This window comes from Cydia pomonella, chromosome 16 (assembly GCF_033807575.1).
Source record: "Cydia pomonella isolate Wapato2018A chromosome 16, ilCydPomo1, whole genome shotgun sequence".
NCBI classification, from domain to species: domain Eukaryota; kingdom Metazoa; phylum Arthropoda; class Insecta; order Lepidoptera; family Tortricidae; genus Cydia; species Cydia pomonella.
The window spans coordinates 11,680,412-11,701,954 of NC_084718.1; the positions used below are offsets into that span (position 1 = coordinate 11,680,412).

At 34.9% G+C, this 21,543-nt stretch overlaps 1 protein-coding gene across 3 annotated transcripts in view; it reads right to left on the reverse strand.

Moving 5' to 3' along the window:
• LOC133526664 (cGMP-dependent protein kinase, isozyme 2 forms cD4/T1/T3A/T3B) overlaps positions 1-21,543 on the reverse strand; it is a 150,888-nt gene that overhangs the window by 50,250 nt on the left and 79,095 nt on the right. The window contains exons 1-2 of one of the 3 annotated variants that reach the window (XM_061863361.1): positions 11,028-11,157; positions 2,982-3,504 (exon numbers count right to left, since the gene is read on the reverse strand). The exons of the other annotated variants lie outside the window; for them this stretch is intronic. Coding sequence (XP_061719345.1) covers positions 2,982-3,400 — 419 coding nt within the window. The 5' untranslated portion in view covers positions 3,401-3,504; positions 11,028-11,157. Of the gene's footprint in view, positions 1-2,981; positions 3,505-11,027; positions 11,158-21,543 lie in introns of those variants that run through there. 3 annotated transcript variants of the gene reach the window in all.

Here is a 21,543-nt window from a genome sequence, read left to right on the forward strand (position 1 = left end):
TTACTGAAAATCCTATATTAAATTTCGGATTTTCAATCTTGAAACATGAAACCTTATAGTGAGTCGGTGGTTAAGTAGGTACCTACCTAATTGTACGTTTTTGTACTTTTCCTCTCTTTTATCAGATATCGTCAATCCTCCAATAAAGCATGTATTGATAAATGGCAGTTTCTTATAAAATAACTTGTAATCAAACGCAAAATAAATACCTTTCGCAAATGATATAATAATTTTGTAACAAAATGATGACGTTATTAACAACCAATTTATTCCCAGATAAAAATAAAACTCGTATCTACCTAATGAGTAGTATTAGTAGGTAGTAGTAAAACACTTTATTGCACAAAACAAGTACATAACACAGAGTAAATACAGTTAATGTGTACAAAGGCGAACTTATCCACTTAAGGGATCTCTTCCAACTAACCATTAAGTAACTGAGAGAGATACGATATGAAATATGTTCATGAGGGCAAGACTTAAAAGAAGTAGCTAACCCAAGAAACATAACTAAAATACGATGCATTAGATGCAAAGGCAATTATATAGGTATTCAAAAACATTAATATATACTTATGATCATGATCACAAATGAATCACCACTGTCTTCCCTGTAAAAACCCGAATTATTTTTGACAAGCTCGTATTCAATTATATTGATAACCGTTAATTAATAGTTATTTCCGATACAAGTGCAGAAAATAGGAAATTCGCAACGAGTGGTGATTAATTAAAACACGACCAAAGGGAGTGTTTTAAATTAACACAAGTTGCGAATTACCTATTCGCACGTGTATCGTACGTTTTACAGTAAATATAGCTTTTTAAAGTTTCGACATATGCACGGAAAGTTCAGTAGCACCATATGTACTGTAAATTTGGTTGCATTCTCGTCAAATCAGCAGAAAACTATGAAACTTAGGTATACGGGGTATACCCAGTGAACATTCCAATAGTTTTACTTAAATATATAATAGTTTAGTGACTTTGATGCTGCATGGTGCTACTAACTCTCAATCCCTTAAAAGAAATTCATAGCAACTAGTTACTTTATTTCAACCTGTTTTTTTGCCATCTACCAATTCGGCAAAACGTGGCGCCACTGCCTTTGTATAAGACTGCAACTTGTACGTGACAATGTTAGTTCCGATTTCACCCACCGGAACTCTTATGATTGCGTCGACGTGATAAGGTCAAGAACGACCGGATGAAATACAACAATAGCTTGTCATATTCGGAAGTATACGCGCATGGGAGCGACAAACGATACGTGGTAAGGTCGAATATTCCAAGTTCTGTCCTAAAAAATAACATTAGGAAGCTTATGAGTCATGATTGTCATTAAACAATGTTTGTTAGTCTATTTTCCTTAACGGATGGCTGCTGAGTACGTATTTTTTTTTAATAAAAATATGTGACGTGACTATGTTCCATGCTAAATTGTATGCACATGAACCCTTGCGCATGGATAGCCACATATGTTACTGTAAAGTAAAAGCCCGGAGTCCTCAACAAATTAGCTAATAACTTTATAAATAAGTAACAATTTGTTTTAACAAAATACATCTACGACAAACGATGCTACCGTATATGGCCTATGATTTATCTCATCAATCGTGACACAGCCGATGGCGAGGACAAACTTGAGGTTCGTACCGTACGCAATTATACCAAATGGGTTCAGCCAAGGTACCCCGGCTAACACATGTTGGCCTTGGATGGTTCCATGCGCATGTTTACTGTGAAATTCAATCAGTTTGATGGATGGCAGTATTGACAGGGTGAACTCATGAGTGGACCAATTAAATCTATAATGGGTATGCTGATGCAAATTAGCTATGTCTATGGAGTTGCTGAGACAAGACATAATAAACTTCCTTCCTTTTGGTGAATGTTAGTTTAAGTATAGTCAAAATCAGTTGTTACGTATAAGTTATTGGTGATTAAGATAACCACTCACTTGCTTTTGGCAACTGTAGTTACCAGCTGTGACCCATGTTTTATTATAATAATAGAAAAAATATGAAGCATGTGAGTTGATAAAGGAGGATCCTATAAAGTCTTACATTACTTTACAAATACTGAGCGTTTTCCAAAAAAAAAATTGACAACCTGATTCACAAAGATCCTGATACTTTTGTGTTCTCAGAATCAGTAGCATCGCATCAATGATACAAAAAAAAATACCGTAAAATCTCGTATTTGTCTGAACATCTCTTAACCAGTAAAATTATTATAGTAACGGTACCAATCATGAAACAGTAAAGAGATGAGTATTATTGATTTTCACCAATCATGGTTAGCATGGCGCCATTTCGTTTAGACTAGACTGAAATGAATGAAACGTCAAACTTAAACAGATCTATGACCTATGTCTTGCTCACCTCTTGCTAATGGTAAAAAGACAAGGTCTAAGACTGATTTCAATAGTTATTTAACATGGATTTTTGGTTTAGCTTTCATTATTGGTTCTATGTCCAATGTCCATTATAAGTGTGTTTGCCATATATACATTTACGGACTTACCGGACCTTACCTTTAGGCATGGCTTAAATTAGCATGGCTAGACGGTTTTCAGACCAAAAATAGTTTTAGTACGTTCTCTAAAAATTAAAAAATTGCCAAGAAAAATGCAATTTTGACTTTCCAAAATAAAGTTTTAAAATACAATGGACGATTTTTTTAATGGGCCTCTGAGTGTCCAGAGGTTAGTAGCCAATTAAAGGTAATTTCGTTCACTGCGTTCAATACATGTTACAATTATCAGATAAAATCGTCCGGTTCAACACTTTCGATCGGTCAACGACCTGTCGTTAAAATTAAATTTGTTTTTAACAGAACGATGAATCCTTGTTGCAAGTATACCTTACAGATGAGCTAAATATTCTCAACCGCTTTGTAAAATTGTTTCAAAAAACAAAACGCCCCTAACTAGCTCGATACTTATTTGTAATAGACTAGTTTCTTTAAGAAATACTTACTTGCTGCTTTTGGGTATCTTGACTAATTTCATCTCATTGTCTTGAGTGAGAGATGATAATGGCTCAGCTGATATGGCGGTTCTTTTGAGCCGCGGCTCAATAAGTGGCAATACTCTAGTATTTTCCACACCCGGCGTTTTCATCACAAATCCATCTTCTTCGCCATCTGTTCCATTTCTATGACTGTCTATTATCTGTCTGGTCAAGGGCTTCACGACTTGTCTGAATTTGTCGATTTCATTTTTCAAATATCTTATTGTAGAATCTCTTTCATCTATTTCGTTTTCAAGGAGAGCGATTATTTTATCCCTACGTTTCAATTCTTCTGTCTTTTCTATAACTAGCCGTTTCATCTCCAGATATTTCTTCTCCAATTTGTAATTGTGATCCATTTTGCACTGTGTATGCGTTTGCGCCATTGTCACTGATTAATTATTTGGTCACTGTGACACAATTTAATGTTCCGAATGTAATTTCATAATAATTTTTCACACGTTCACTGCACCAGTTTTACAAGCGCTAACTGTGTAATAAAGTGTTTTGTTATCGCTAATATGGATAATAGATAAAGATAAATATCTACTCGTCAAAAGTATTAGGATGTCAATTTGTTACATGTATAAATCTATAAGTAGGTATATGTTGGCTACACTACACTCATGAGTAGGTACGTTACAACTCCTAAAAATAACTTCTGTATTTGACAGAATTAGAAGACTCCACAATGTAAATTTGAAAAATGAAGGCACTTAAAGAATGTTTAGAAACACTTCCGTAGAAAACCGGTTGAGTGTGTTCAATGGTTTAAAGTAACAAGTGTGCCTAGAATAATCAAGAAGCTTCACTCGTTCGCTCCCATTGTTCCGACAGACATTAAACAAATGAGTATGTCGTATAGTTCAAGTCGAGCCGAGCCACTTGGATACTGGCTCAAAGTTTAAATTAGTTGACCCTTTCAACGACAGTAAATTCGACTACCTACATATACAATATACATTTCGCTTAGTCAACATACGATACGTTCTAATCAAACTTGACAAACTACTAAATATCCATCAAAGCTGAACTATAAAATATAAATACAATCGTCCTTCCGTCCATTTCGCCTCAAGCGAGGACTTTGCAAAGGCCTCTTTGGATTTTTATGATCTCGCATGACGTTTTAATGAAGGTCTATGCAAATTTGGCCATAAACCAGAAAGTGCAACATTTCGAGCGCCATTTTAAAATACTGGTTAATTAAGGTTATTATCTAGTGATGACTTCATCACGTGAGACAAGCTAATGAAAACCGCGTGATGCTACTGAATTCTGAAATGTTTGAAAAGCTGTTACTTTGTCCATCATACAAGGTTAAGAATTATGTACCTAAACAAATTCCGAAGAATGAATAGAAATAACATAAGACATAAATAAGACAATCACAATCGATGATTGTGTAGGCACGTGTAGTTATTTTCTTAATTCTTAATGTCGCCCTCGACTACTATAAATGGTAGTGACATTTTGTCTTGTTATATTTATGTCACTATACTCATTATTCTCTAAATCAATAGTAGTTTTGAAAGTGGGAGTGTGAAAAGAACTAGTTGCTATGCGTAGGTAATTTTTTTTAAGGTCGATCCACCGCTGTAACCGATACCTTTCTAAGCATAGCAGAGGTGTGTTCAGGGTAAGGTCACATTGACATAATGGTAGGTAATATTTAGCACGATACGCTGCGTAATTGATCGATTATCGACGGTGGTTTTTTGAATATATGCCAATATTTGCCAAAAAGAAAATGAATATCGAAAATTATTTACGAAAAAGCCATGCAAATGATATAATAACAAGACAACAGTGTTAACACTTAAGCATATTTTGTTGCAATCTGTGTAGCTAATAGTCGTCTTCAATCTGACCTAGACCTGTTTTTCACGTTGGATGGGAGCCCAGATTGTATGTTGTTTGATACATTAAACCTTTACAACCAATCTTACATCCGAATCCGAAAAATAAATGCCTAATCGTTTATATTCTGTTTCTGTACATTTTAAGCATTCAGAAGATCCAACTAAATCTAAATTTACAAAAAGTAGGTAAGTAATATAAACTTTGTATAATATTTTGTAAACAATTAATAAATGTTTTTATACCTCACCACCACCACTGTACGCTCTGTTCTATAAACAGAAAATGGTGGACCTAATAGCTGACGTCAAAATAAAGCTGAACGCAAAGAATTACCTCTCATCAAAAATGCTGATAATCTTGAAAAGATCATACATTTAACAGGTGCCTCTTTTTAAAGTATAAACATTCATTGCAATGAATAAATCACGTTAATGGCTACTAAATTTAAATATTTGAAGAATGATAAATGATAACTATCAACTACTACTAAGAATGGGTACAGTAATATTCTGAATCTAATGGCATGAAACTTTTATAGGTAATATCAAAACTGAAAGACAGATTATTTCTACTACAATTGTAGTAGTAGGTAGGTAGGTACTTACTCTCTTTACGAATAAAATTTGCATTTTATTGCATTCTGCATTTTACTTTTACTTATCTTCTTAATACTTACAATTTACTCTATCATGTTTAATTTGGCGATAATATATAAAAGCTAGATAATCTCCATGACACCACTGACGTCACTCGTCTAATTAAGCCCGTTTTAGCCAGGTTGACAGTTGGCTATTCAGGGGATTGACGTTATCACGACAAACGCCGGCTCCATTAGCAGAAGCATCCCATCATGACGTAAGGGCATGTAAGTCTGCACGTGGTAAAGTGATGTTTACCTCAGGAAATGGTAGCGACGACGTTCCTTGGATCGTAGATCAGAGGTAAATCTTGGAATTTGCTTTGGCATGGAACCGGTATGCGGCTGTAATATTCTAGATCAATCTGAGAAATATAACTTCAACTAAAATTAATCCACTTGCATTCGATGCTAATAATAAAAATAAAACCTTACTAAATTCTCCTCCTCATTTAAGCGTTCTCCCGGCTGAATAAAGTCCTGTGACTCATGTGTACTAATAAAATACCGTAAGTAAAGAAAGTGTGGTTTCACGCAGCAAAAGTTTTGGAGAAAAGTTATTTTGGCGTGAATACTTATTTAAAATTGCTTCCAATTAGGAAGCAATCCCAACACTGAATTATAACAAAATGGGGGGTTATAGTTTGGTTTTGTAACAACGTCATTACTACACACCGTTTTTCTTTTAACTTTGAGAATTATTAAGTGTGTCTAACAAGAAAACATTCAATTCGGTTTGCATGAAGCACTGTGAGATCATCACATTGTACGAATTACTACAATAAATTAAAATTTTGCTTTTATAAGGAAAGCCATACATTTAATAAGAACAGGTGCGACAATGAACGTCAACTTATTGTTCCCCAAGAAACCACATAATTAAGCACTGCTATTTCTTGTTAATTCATGAATGATGATTTAATGATTTAGGCGTGTATTTACAGGTACTTCACCCTGACACACATTGTGGAGAAATTCTGCACGTCCGTGAGTTTGTAAAAAATAAAAAGTTTATAGGTCGATGTCAGCAGAGGGGAAAATAGCCACTTAATGAACGAGTTATTTTCGTTAGTCACTGTAAACGTCGCGGAGATTTGACTGATGTGACTCATACTCTACTGTTGAAATCGAAAACGTGTCGTTTTAAAACAACACTAGAGAATATATTATACATGTTACAGAACTATCTGCAAATACATTATACACGAGAGAAATTGTGGCAGCAAAATAATGCAGTCACTGTGATACAATATAAAAGTTTGCTTATATAACTAAAGACCAAGATGCAAGATCAATTGGTATGAAAAAAAGGGCTATTGTGTACTTGAGGAGTAGTAGACGTCAAAACAATATGCTGAAATAACATGAAACTTGACATGAATATTTAAGCAAAATACCAATATCTACATCTGGCATTATTCTTCGTTATTAAATATTGTATTTTAAAGAAAATAGAGCAAGTAAAATGTGAGTTTCATGTTATTTCAACATTTTGTTTTAAAATGAGAAGGTAACTTTAACCGTATGGAGGCGGCTAACTTCTCGTGACTCGTAAGCAAATATTATAATAAAATACTAAACTGATGTGACTGAAGTGTACACCATCATGAACTTCATTTTAAACAAAGAAAAAACATATATCATAGGGACAGCGAGTTTGGATTATTTATGATCCAGATGTGCAAACGCTTTTAGAAAACAATCAAGGACTGTATCAAAGTAAATCTATTAAGCAACAATATGACCTAACACTATTGTTCTATTCTTATTAGGGATCAACTTCTCCCTATGGACAATTATAACCACAATGGTATTCAATGCAAATGGACCGGAAACATTAGCAATTATCTACTTATATGTGTCGTAAATAAATCAGATGATACAAAGATGAGAACTTACGGACAATCATACTTGAAACTGTTTTATAGGTTTTACAAGAAGAACAGGTATTTTCAAGAATCACGTTTGAAGATTACTGGTAATTATTACTCGTATATAGGTATCTCCTATATCCCTCTTTCTATCCACATTAATATTATTTATATTATACACTGAATGTTAGTCCAGCAGAATAGATTCTATGATTGGATTTGGGGGTTTAGGATGTTTTGAAGTTCTATTTTAAATGCACATAATCATAGCTTAATTCCGTATGTAATGATCTAAATATGCGTATGAAATTACTTTGCCAAATTCGTCGAATACCTAAAGGTAATATGCAACGCACAATATATTTAAAAGATTTGCAACACATACTCTGCGGAAAATACAATACTAGTTGGAATATAATTCCATCTCTATCACACACACTTGTCCTCAAGGCAAGTCCTACTGAATCGATTTATTTGTGTCAACACTGCACAAATGGTAAGACAAGACAGCCACAAACAATTAATTGGAAAAAAATAGAATTCCGGAAGGCGTTTACGAAGGCTGCTCTCGATGTCGGAAGTCAACGATGCGAATCCACTGCGCGTGCGTTGCGGCTGCGCTGCCAAGCTGCGCGTGCGACGGGAATTCAAAGGGCTATAAAGGACAGCTGTTTATGATAATGTTATTACAGTAATGAGTACCTAAGAGTTAAGGCAAACTAGCTTCTGCCCGCAACTTTATCTGCAAGTAATGATGATTTCCGTGATAAAAACTATCTTGTGTCCTTCTCGATGAATTAAACTATCGAAAACAAATTGTACTTATCTAATCCAGTAAGTATAGTGAAAACCTTACGGTAGATTGACAGATTCTCACAAACTCAATGTTGCGAGGAAAAAAAAATACTTTGGAATTAAATAATTAGCTGGGTAGATAAAAATATGTGTTTGTAATACGACAAATGAGCACATAAGTGGAACAACATTAGAGCCACACTCAAAAATGAAAACGTACAATTTCATGCAAACATAACTAGGTACAAACAAACATAACTTAATCCATTTTACTAACCGTCTAACACTGCCGCTAAGCATGATTATACCACGATCTTACATTTACTTATATAAGGTCCGAACCTAATTGAATCAAAATGGACACAGCACGATTTTTCAAAAACCGTGAGTCCTTATCACGATCGTAACTGCTATCTACAGAGTTATGGCTTACACCGAAACATATGACAATAATAAGGTGATACAGACAGTCCTCTATGTCGAGGGTGCATGGAGGAAGCAAAGACAGCCTGTCATGTGATGCTGGAATGCAGCGGAGTGGTTCCATACAGGGCAAAACCTCTCGGATCTTCGGAAGATCTCCCCGAGTCCTACTTAACATCAAAGTTTGGTAGGATTCCTTGAGAAATTGGGGTGGTTGGACTAGCCTACCACGCAAACCCTTCACGCGAAAGGGGCGCCAGTCGTTAAGTTGCAGAAACAAGATCATTCCTGTCCTACAATATAATTAATACAATACCGGTAATCTACAGCGAGCTGCAAAAGTGCAGCATAAATGGAATTCATTTATAGAGTATGTACTTTTCGAGCTGGATGTATCAAGAAAAACTACGAAAGTAGAACCGAAACGAAAGTTCAACCACGTAATCACGTGACAACACCTAGAGGTAATTTACTTACGTCATATACGAGTACCTGTCTACATATTTATATTTTAGCTAATTGTCTGTGTGTCATTAACATTTGTTTAGCACGTGACTGACAATATTTAAAAACACTTTAAACTCTCGCGTTTTGTACGGACAGCGTCAAATACTTTGTAGCAACCAAAGTGGCCAAATAGTTCAGTACACCTTACTAAATATATATTGTACCGAACTATTTGGCTACTCTGGTTGCTACAAAGTATTTGACGCTGACTGTACACATATTAAGTGACTAGAATGGGTCTAACGCGATATACTTTCATTTGCACGATGTTTCCATTGGATCCACGATGTTTCCATCTGCTGGATTGCACCACAGCTGGTGCAATCCAGCTGAAACATCAGACAAGGTAAAAAAAAAGAAATTATATCGCGTCCAGACACTACATATTTATAAAAATATGTTTGTGAACATAGGTGGATATTTGTTACACTACATTAGTTATATTACATACTTACTCAAAAGCAGCTAAATGATTTTTTACTACATATACTTATTTATGAAATAGCACATGGAGATGAAATTTAGATCCTGAATATAGGTAAAAGGGCAAGTTTAGTCCGAAAATGACAACGGACGAAACCGCAAATAAAGACCAGTATAGTATCTATATAATTAGTAAATTATATCTGTGGCATTAGGAGCAAGGATAATTTGTCGTCGGTTTGTTTATATCAGCTGATCTGGCCCGACGACGTACAGACAGCCAGTTTGACAACTACGTGACAGCGGTTATTTTTAACAAGGGCGTTATGGATTGTTGCGCTTACGCGCGGTCTGATCAGAACTGATTAAACAAAATATAAGTCAATTTTGTATAATCTTGAACGGAAGAACGATTTTTTACAATTTATGTGAAATTAGTTAAATTCAAAAATGTACTGTGAAGGTTGTACACCTTCACAGTCCCGAGATAGGTAACTGGCAACAACGATTATTTGAACTCAGAGCTATCGCCCTGCTGAAGGAATAAAGATCTGCAGGCGATTTCATTCTGAAAATGGCAAGCATCTGAGTTACTCGATAGTTGTATTGTGTTGTTTGAAGAAAAAATATATTATCATCAGAATCTACCTGGAGCGTTTACATTCCCCTCCTCAGATAGACCGTATCTCTTTTAAAGTTCCATAACATAAAATCATTTATTTAGTGACTTGTATATTAGCTAAACGAAAAAGGATGGAAAGGTTTGGTTTGAATGTCGCCATTCACACTACAATGCTAAATGTTTATTGTTATTTCTTTGTAACGATGATATCATAGCTCTATGGTCAATTCTCCCAGTAATGCTTTAAGTATAGATCCAATAGACATATAATTAAATGCCCAAATTGAAGAATTAAGAGGAAATTGGACTACCGCTTCTCCATACAAACGTAGTCCTCATTTTCCTCTCTGGGTATTAACAATATTAGTATGCTTACACGATTTGATATACATTGAACATAGCTATGCCTCTTCGTTTGACTTTTTTCGATTTTTGATTATAAGGGTTATGGTCGAAAACCAAATGTCGTATAAATTTCTAAATGCTCCTAACTCTTCCTCTTATAATAAAAAATAGAAAACATCGAACGAAGAGGAATAACTGTGGTTCATATACAACAAATTGTGTCAAAATATTTTCAATAATGTTATCGAGAGAGGAAAATGGAGACTACGTTTGCATAGAAAAGCGGTTTCGGTGCGTCGCTCACTTCCGACTTAAGGTTTGTCGGTACCTATGTACTTTTTTACATTTCTTAATTTTATGATTGACTGGTGGTATCCTATTTAATTTAACTAATTTCCTTCTAGCCATTACAGTTGAATTATGGGTTGAATCCAATTAAAATAAAATAAAAACCCCAAAAATTTTGCACATTCATGAACTTAAAAAACAGCGCTCAATTTGCACTTGATCACTGGCAGGTTACCAACTTTAAAATTAAAAATAAACAATTCGGCTATTTTTGTTTATGGTCACGTTCTCGCGTTCGATTTTTAAATCGTGGAGCGAGCGGTCGCGTGAGACCGGCGTGCGCGCCGCGCGTTGACTGCGCGGTGTCTGTGGTCTCGGCCTTTCTGAAGACTTGAGGAGTGCTTAGCTGATGCTTTTTGAGGATTTGACCTTTGCTGAAGTGCATTGCATTTCTTTTGCCTGGTAATATTTGCAGAGCAAATATGCAATATTACTCACTTATTAGTTTGTGAGATACGTACGTATAGTCAACCGAAAAGGTTGAACTGTTTTATTATTAGACGCGTAGGAGTTTATTTCACGTAATTTTGTTTGACTTTAGAAAAAAATAAATGTTTTTTGAATTATCAAAATATGTATACTTATTAATAAACGTTTTAGTTTAGCAGGTAATACTGAGACGCTATGAAAAAAAAGGACAAGAAATACATCAGCTGTGAAAATTTCAACTGTACTACAGCTTGGTGACAGACGGACGGCCAGCGGAGTCTTAGTAATAGGGTCCCGTTTTACCCTTTGGGTACGGAACCCTAAAAAGAAACAATACAAAATATTGGCCGTTTCAAATACTACGAGTAAGTAATTAGTACCTAACTAAATACGTTCAACTTGTACAACATTACTACTTCTACGCTCTGTGAGCTGCAGGTACCAGGTACCTACTGTACCTAGTTCTCGCAAACCCTCATGGCTCCGCTAATTTGAAAAAAATCCAAAAACTGAATCCTTTTAGCTATCGATCCTGCTCGTTTTTTTCACAAGGAATGGTTTAGACTTGCGATCTGTAGGAAAAGCATTGTTTTGCCTAAGGTGAAATGGAGGCCTTCTCACTATTATTGGATCTACTTACTATAAAAACCAGACTGAAACTAATTATAATTGTTGCAACTATTGCGGCATACGACACGAGAATAACTCACAATGCAAATGTAGGTGAGGTAGATAAGTTGACATGTTTTATTCATAAGCCGATTAATTGGTGTAAAAGTTAATTGATATTTATTATTCTTTGCGCCAATGTAAATACTTCAATTAAGGAATAACAAAACAGATTAGAGCTGCTAATGCATATTGTCAATTTAATTTCATGAACAATTAGGGCACAATTTTTGTTTACAAGACCTTAAAAGTAGTACTTAACATTAAACTAAACACTAAACTAAACTATTAATTGTATTAAACTATTTAGTGGTCCTTTGAACTATATACCTACCTCACTTAGTTACTTACTTACTGCTGTGGCGCATCGACCCGAAGTGGATCTTGGCCTCCGACACCAAAGACCGCCATGCTTCTCTGTCCAAAGCCGTTTCTGTCCAGTCGACGGACCACACGTGGAGAGGATGGAACCTGGAGACTCCGCAGAAACCAGGAGATGGAAGATCTATTGTCCGGTCTAAAAAACGAATGTACAAAAAACTAACTTTTTTTACTAATAAGTTATTTGTAGATTCATGTTTTGGACCGGCCCACAAAATTTAACGAGAATCGGTTGAGATATGCGACTTATAAAGGAGAACAGCTGAACAGCGAAGGCATTTTTGCCCACGCTTTTTAAACGGAGATACCTCGGGCTTTGTGCTCATTCGGTCAAATAGTATATTGTGCAACGAGGGGGGTAAGTGAAATTTTGGATACGGGAGTGGTAATTCCCGACAGCCGCAAGCTGGAGGGAATTAAAGACCCGAGTTTGCAATATTCTTACCCCCGGAGTTACACACAATGTTTTTCATCACACTTGTGAAGAAAAAACTAAATTTTAAGCGAAATAATTCTTAAATATCGTCCGCCATTTTGTAATTTCTTGACAGGTGATACACGTGCCAAGGCACAGACCTATTCGGCATTCAGTCACGATTGAAAAATATGTAATAATGTTTTAAACGGCTGTTAAATTAATCAAATTAAATAATTTTAAACAAGCAAAAATATTAAATTATAAACGTCAGTATTTTAAAAGTAAATCTCATTTTAATTCATAAAAAAAACCATAACTTCCGTGGGAACAATACAGGCCTTTGTCCTTCAGTACACCTGCATGAAATAAGATCTTTTTCGACCAAGTGTGATGAAAAATATACTATTAACCGCGCTTTAGCGAAGGTCTCCGCTGCAGCTTGAACAAAAAGATTTTGTAGATTCACTTTTTACCTATAAATTGTTTGAGAAGACGAAACGAAGCAAACCCACGAACCAAGTGATCGAACGACATTGAAAAGATGACCTAGTGTAGGTATAAAACAGCCATATTTAAAACGACATGGGAATTCATGAAAGCGGCATATATGACCAGCGGACGCGAATATGCTGAGTTGCTGAGACGAAGAAGATACATTTTAAGTTTTATAGATTTCTCTACATATAATAGTATCGATTTCTCTACATAGAAAAATAATTTCTAACAGCGCGGCTTACGTGGGCGATGACTCGCGAATGCGACGCGGCGCGGCGCGGCGCGGCGGCCCAACGGCATTCGGAGATCGCCCACGTAGGACACTTCCATAGGTATCAAAGGATTGAATTCACCCGCGCCGCTTCGCGTTCGCGAGTTATTCGCTCAGGTAAGACCCTGCCTAAGTGTTTCATAGAGTTGAAAAAAAAAATTAAACATTTGTTTATCTAAATAAAGTTTAATATTTTCAGCGGCTTCACTCTATAAGAAGTAGCAATAAAAACCTATAATTTCGCGAATAGTGAAAGGTAGTCATAATTGCTAATGATAATTATTTTTGTTATGATTTTAATATTGTAAGCGTGCCAGCAAGCAGCGGATGTGGTACTCGAGGCGAAATGTCAGTTTATTAGACGATACCTAAACATGGCACTAAAAATAGCGCAAACGTTGATCTCTAGACGGCTTAGCAACCACTAGGTAAATACGTGGAAAAATTCAACGATGGAAGTGTGTGCAATGTTATGCCACCATATTGCATGTTGGTTTCCAGGTGCGCAACACTTGTTACCACTGTTTTTTGACTCAAAGAAAATCTTGAAAGAAACCGTTACTTAAAATGTAAATTCGGAGTACACAGAAAAGGAATTACCTAAAAAATATGGATTAACATAATGTCTCTTATTAAGAGTATATATTGCTCCTATGTTGATAGAAACTCTTCCGGTTATTTCGTAAACAGAGATTATATAACATGGCTTTGATATCTTTTTTGCCCGGCAGTATGTATAGGGCATAGTGAATATGTGTTATGTAGGTCATTCGCCAAACCTTCGTTTACGTTTAAATGATCGGTTTATAAATGGTAAATTAGATAAGTTGCTACTGAATGTAAGGTTGTTGATGTTGATATTGACATGTTGACCTAACCGTACTGTACATGTGCGTGCACATTAAGTAATACTTGTTTTTATACTTTCTATATACCTATATTCCAGATACTAAAACAAAATCACATGACACAAAATCATTTCAAAACATATCTATATAAGCTCCAGACCAAACCGTAAATCCAAAATATGTGTTTTTTCTTATGTTGTAATTGTTTAGAATTCATCAACTGTCCACTTACTTGCTTCCTAGAAAACCTAACGTAGCTTATTTTCCGTATTCTACTAATTCCAACATTACCTTGCTTATATTTAGTACTTAGGATAAAAAGTAACATGTGTTACATGCATGCCGTGTTTGCTTGTAATCGGGTGAATATGAAGCAATCTTATTTTATAAATTGTCATTTATAAGTATTATTTGTATTGCACCTGTTGGCAAACCTAAATAAATAAAATACATAACATACAATGGATGAAAGCATAATCGAACCGTCAGTACGTACCGTTCAACATTAGCGAATAAAAAAAATATCATTCAAAATTCAGTCAATTGTACCAGCTAACAAAGAAATACCTCAAAATTTGCATCTGATTAGTTTGCCCCACATGTGGATAAAATGCAACTTTGTCATTCGTTTTTGAACAATTAAGAGGGCCTTTACCAGTTGGTGTAGTGAAAAGATACTATTGGCGCGTTGTTTCATCCTCTACTACTGATGCTGGTGACTGTACCTACGTTATTTTCCAAAAGTTACAGAAAACTAGCCAACTCCAGAAAATTCATGACTTGCAAATTTTCACCAGCACCTATATTGGTCACAATTGACAAGATGAGCATCTATTACCAACATAATGACCAATTCGTATGCGAGCCGCGTTCTATTTCGGGCCTGCCTAGTGCCTGTATATTTTCAACCTTGAAGCTGTTTTGCCATAAAACATCACAGAACTGCTTTCCGAAACTAAAAAGGGCGTATCTTCAAGTACATAGCAGTAGATTTCAAAATATCTTAAGCAACTTTGCATCTTATTCAATTGTGATAAGGGGAAAACTGTATACATACCTTTGACGTCGACCTTCCCACATGTGCCTTTTTCAACAGAAAAGTTATTTTAGATTTACCTCTTTGATGAAAACTCTGTTTTGTTTAAAATTCATTTTTTGTAGAAAATTGTTAGCGTTAAGTTGTTGTATGAAAATAGTGTTGATAAGTATTTTAGAGTTCTAATTTGATTGTCTTTAGAGTGATCTGTATGAAATCGTACTAAACGTGTATTATTGACAATATTTATACTTTATTGTGATAAGGATTTCACCGTATTAAACTTTTACAAAAACTGACTTTATAAACCAGTAGTGTGCCATTGTTTTTGGTTTCTAATGTTTCTATCAGCAGTAGGTACAACGAGTTACTATAAATATGCCGAAATCATTATAGGTGTGCTTGTATTGTAGGTAACATTTAAAGAGTTTCGCCAGTATCCCAGTATCAGGTCCTGACGTCATGACAATGGGACTAACAGGGGAGACCCGAACGAAAAATAGTTATTTGTACAACAAGAGCGATTTTGCTCACTGTTTTTAAGCAGCAAATTACCCGAGCTGTTGACATGAAAAGTATTTTTTCAAATCGTTCCAACAATCTCCGAGAAAACGAGGGACATACATGTCATAATTGTCATACATACGTAAGAATCGTAAAATAATATGCAAGACAGACTATCGGCAAATCGTATTCAGCCAATTATTTTGAAGTCGAGATAGAAAGAGTTTTCGTTTTTATTTTCCACCCCCGAACCAATTTATTTATTTTATATTTAAATCTCACATAAATTCGTTATAAAAAAGGCGTGATACCTTGTAAATTGAAATATTTGTGATACGGTAGACAAAGATTTAAAAAAATATAAATACTAGTCACCTAGCAAAAATTTAAAATTATGCAAGGTGCAATGGAGTAATTCCACTAATTCTAAATGTCGGCTAATTCAGAAAATTACTTATGCTTCCGTCATATTAGAGTAAATTTTTGGAATTACCAACTTTTTGAACTATTCGGAACTACCCGAATGGGATTAATTAGGATCTTTATTATTTATAATGTAGGTACGAGTATATCATAAATCATACGCTGCCTTTGAAATAGAAAACCGCAAGTGGACGCAGACTGGTAAGTATTCAGTGCTGCCATCTTCAGGCTCATACTTCAAACTACTACTTTACTACTGCAATATTGAACATTTCCGCTACTCGACGGCAGATGGCGCTACTGCACAATCATATAAGATTTTACTTAAGGTACACTACTAAAAACGAATACACTATTATCAACTTATTACTAAATTTAGACTGACAGAATGATCTTTATAAATAATACCTACGCCTAAAGTTCAACAATGACAAAACATTTCAATGATACAAGCGGCGGGCATACAACAATGCGTCTTGATGGGTCAAATTGATTGCGTGGTGGCTCGTGATGAGCGGTTCACAGTTCACATCTCGTTTATGTACTAAAAATAGACTGCCCACTCAAATCTTGTTTAGTGCGTGTGATGTGATATGGTAAGAATTGTCTGGTCTGAATTCTTACGTCAAGAATAATGGATACACTTTAGAATTTAAATTTATGTGGGCTTGGTAGAGCGCGTTTGCTGTTAGTATATTAAGTAGGTAATGTGGTTATAGTAGGTAGTGTAGTTTTACTTTATTGGAGATACAAACATATCACGTAGAACACTTAAAAGGCATAAATCCAACAGCGTATCTAGATCTATATATAATCAGCAACAGAAATAACTACTGAAATGAAGTAATACAAATGATCTGAATTCTGCATTATTTATTGAGAAGCTTGCCCATATAATAATGATCCAACGCGATTTTATGCGCCAACCGAATGACATTAAGATGAAAGTCGTTTGCCAAATTGCAAACGCTTAATTGCCAAAGTATATGATGTCCAGAAAATTAGTGAGAATTATACACAGAAAGAATCGTTCGTTCAACTTTGTTGATCTGTTGATCAGTTAATTTTTGTTACCCGTAATAACATCAAGTTAACTTTGGAACAGTACCCCTAGTGTAAATATTTTCGACAGCGAAACGTGACGTACGCGTTTGCGTTAAGTGTCATTTTGTATGAGATTTTTGACTTTCCAAAACGTCCCGCTTGGCGCGCTGTTCAAAAACCCATACAAAATGAGACTTAACGCAAACGCGTACGTCACGTTTCGCTATCGACTAAATTTACACTAGGGGTACTGGTCCCTAACCTAAGGCATAGGGCCACTTGAATATAGAATAAATAATACTTGAAAATAGAATATTAATGCCCATATATAAAACAGCTCCGTTATACAGTGTGTATTTTTGATATAATCGCAAACATAAACTAGGTGTAGGTTTTAGTGCTATAAAATTATTCTATAAAGTGATTTTAATTTAGTCCGAACCTGCCAGAGCATAATTAATTAAAAAAATATTTCGAGCGGCAATGTATTTCGTAGTTTCCGTACATCATAGTCACTTGCCACAGTTGTGACATCGCGTCATTTAAATGCGACGTTTTGAATTAAAACAAAGTACATGGGCTTGCTGAATTATTTTAAATGGAAGAATAAAAGTCGTCCATTTTTAATAAAATCTATGAAAGTGGGTTCATAAAAGCCTAAACTATAACTACCATTTGATTACGCGGTCGTATCTAAAATACACAGATACTGCAAATTATTCACCTTAGCAAATTTCTGTTTGGCCCAGTGGTTGACTGGTAGAGAATGCCTCAAGGCATTAAGTCCACCTATTGTAAGTTCTACTTACATTTGTGCAATAAAGTTTAAATAAATAAATAAATAATAAATACTGAGAGACAACGCATAGACTGTCATTGAAGGCAGGACTTTGAAATTTGAATTTTTTAACTTAATCCCCTAAGGGGTCACCGGGAGCTTTTTTACTTAAAAGGGGCGGGCTAAGTTGCGAACAGTGGTTACTTATCTAAGTACGGTTCATTGTTTATTATGTACAAAATGAATAAAACCTTATACATCACTCTCCAAAATAAATATATTATACACGATAATTTTCCTAAGCTTGCATATAACATACGTATATATCCCTAACACATAGTGTTATACTGCTTTGGCGTAATGACTTAAATGACTGTAACATAACGCGCTTAGCGGACATAATTATTTTAATTACGTACTCCCTATGTCACTCGTAAGTATATAATTACACAGTGTCATTCAAGTGTGACTATGCTATGTACAGAACATAATTATCACAAGTAAACCCTCAGCTTGCCGTAACCAGCCACATTCCTATCAAATGAAGCAATATTAAGGGGATAGTGATTATAGTCAGCGACCGTTTCCCCATACAAACGTAGTCCCCGTTTTCCTCTCTGGATATTGAAATTATTGTTTTTTTTTACAGTTTGATCTAAAAAGGTTGTTTTTTAATCACCTTCAATTATTTACGGATACTGAACAACTTTTACTATGGGAATTACCACGAAATCACGATAAAACTTGGCTGTTTCTTGTTTGTTCTGGTCTGGTGTTGATATTTTGTATGGGAGAGCCCAATGCCGGATTTAGAGGTCCTGGAAGCCTCGGGCAATAAAGGAGAGGAGGCCCCCTGGCCCCAAATTATTTTCCAAATAAAATGGTAAATTTTCCGAAGTCTCTTTTGTGGAGGCCCCGGGGGCTTGCCCTCCTCTAAATCCGGCCCTGGGAGAGCCAATATGTTTTCGTGATTTCGGGGTTGGTCCTATTGTAAAAGTTGCTCAGTGAGACTGTGACCTATATATTCATCACGTAATTTATTGCAGATCATTAATAAAATAACCTGTATATTACCCCTTCGTTTGACTTTTTTAGACTTTTTAATTAAGTATTATAAGAGTTATGAGCTTTTAAAGCTTTGTATGGAATATGTTTTTGCTCCCTATTTTTATAATATTCTATCAATAATACGATTTATTTTGTGGTTAATATACAATAAATTATGTTACAATATGTTCCATAATGTCATAATCCTGGGAAGTCAAATAAGAACTACTTTTGTATGGAGGCCTCTCCATACAAAAGTAGTTCATACAAGGAAGGGTACCCAACTGTCCGACTCCGATTTGATTCATTTTGATATATGTTATAGAGTAGTCTAAAATAACGGACACGTATTTTTTTTTAGCTGCCCAAACTCAACCTGTTAGGAGAAAATGGCCTTCAAAGTACTAAAAAGTTACTAAATCTTCTAACTCCTATAGAAAGTGATGCTCAAGCAACTTGCTAGTTAATGGCTGGTTTGAGTATATGTTTGAAAGCAGCAAAAAATAATGAGCACGTGTTTTGTTATATCGGCTAAAACCCATTTTTTCTTTAAAAAAATCGACATTCGAAGTTTTATAATATCTTATCGCTAAAGTTACACATAGACAGGTATTTTTTTAGGAAAACTTGAGTTTAAGCAGATATAACAAAACACGTGCTCATTATTTTTTGCTGCTTTCAAACATATACTCAAACCACCCATTAACTAGCAAGTTGCTTGAGCATCAGAGTTAGAAGATTTAGTAACTTTTTAGTACTTCGAAGGCCATTTTCTCCTAACAGGTTGAGTTTAGGCAGCTAAAAAAAAATACGTGTCCGTTATTTTAGACTACTCTATAACATATATCAAAATCAAAATAAAAATAAAATGAATCAAATCGGAGTCGGACAGTTGGGTACCCTTCCTTGTTAGTTCGACGCACATTAAAGGTCTTATTTGGACTAGTGTAACTTGTGAAATGCTTTAACTAGCGCTATAATTTTGACGTCAACTTTGAACTGATATCTTGTTCTATCATTTGACAATAAAAAAAAGTACAGGTTGACGTCCTCGTTTTCGAAACAAAAGATAAAATGTAAAAAAAGTAATTTTTTGAAGACATTTTTTTTTATTAATTTTCGGTTAATTGTGAAAAATTATCTGTGACATTTATGCTTGCAATTTATGCCCTAATTCATAAGCTATTTAATGATATTTTTTTAAATGTGCGACAGGTAAATGGACAGTTAATGGTACATTAAACAAGTTTAGTCGTGTTTGGCGCCATAATTGATAATACTTTCAAGGGGTGCATTTTTAAAATGGTTGAGAAAAAACATAGGTGATTTGTCGATAAAATTCATCGTATTATACGTGGTTAACGGCTCCACTATACGTGTACAAACACATTGTAGATAAATATATACTTAAATACATAGAAAACTTCCATGACACAAGAACAAATATCTGTGTTTATCACACAAATAAATGCTCTTACCGGGATTCGAACTCGGGACCATCGGCTACATAGGCAGGGTTACGTCACTACCCATCAGGCCGGTCGTCTGGTTGGTTGGTCCAGTTTATAATGACACTTTCACACTTTGTTCTGAAAAGTCGATCGCAGAGTTAGTTCAGATATACTCTAACGTATTATTAAGTAACTTATCAATAAAAAACGTAAGAAAATAAAAAATCAGACTTGTATGTATCTACCTCAAAATCAACGATTTTACATGGATGGAGCGTAAATTCATACTTCCTTTTAAAATGAACCGGTTTCCGAGAACTCATTAACCGTTTAATATAATATATCTTTCATTTAAATGCACAATCATTCATTGAAGTTCGTTATTGCGAACGTAGCCTATAAGCGGCTCTTTATTTGGCTATCTCAATTGAATTTACGATGTCGTACCAGAATTATAATTTATTAAGTACACTTGCGTGCACATTAATTTAATTCCTAATATGTTATCAATAAGGTCTATATTTAGATAAATAGGTCAGTTTTATCTGGGTAGCGTGTGGACGCAGCCCGCATCGAAGAATCTGTGCACTATTTTAAGTGCGATGTGTTCATATCGGCTGCTTAGAGTCATAGTGCCTCATAGTCATAACTCATTTTAAAGGAATTTTAACCTTTTTTGACGTCATAGGGCTGCTGTTCCCATTTAAATATATATATATATATATATATATATATATATATATATATATATATATCTGCCCATCAATTTTAAAAGAAAGTTGAATTGTATTTCACTTAGGAATTAGAATATCCACCTAATTATTCCATGGTAGATCATTTACTACTTTATGATACACAAGTTATACATACAAAAGTTCTATGATTATACATGACGTTAAGG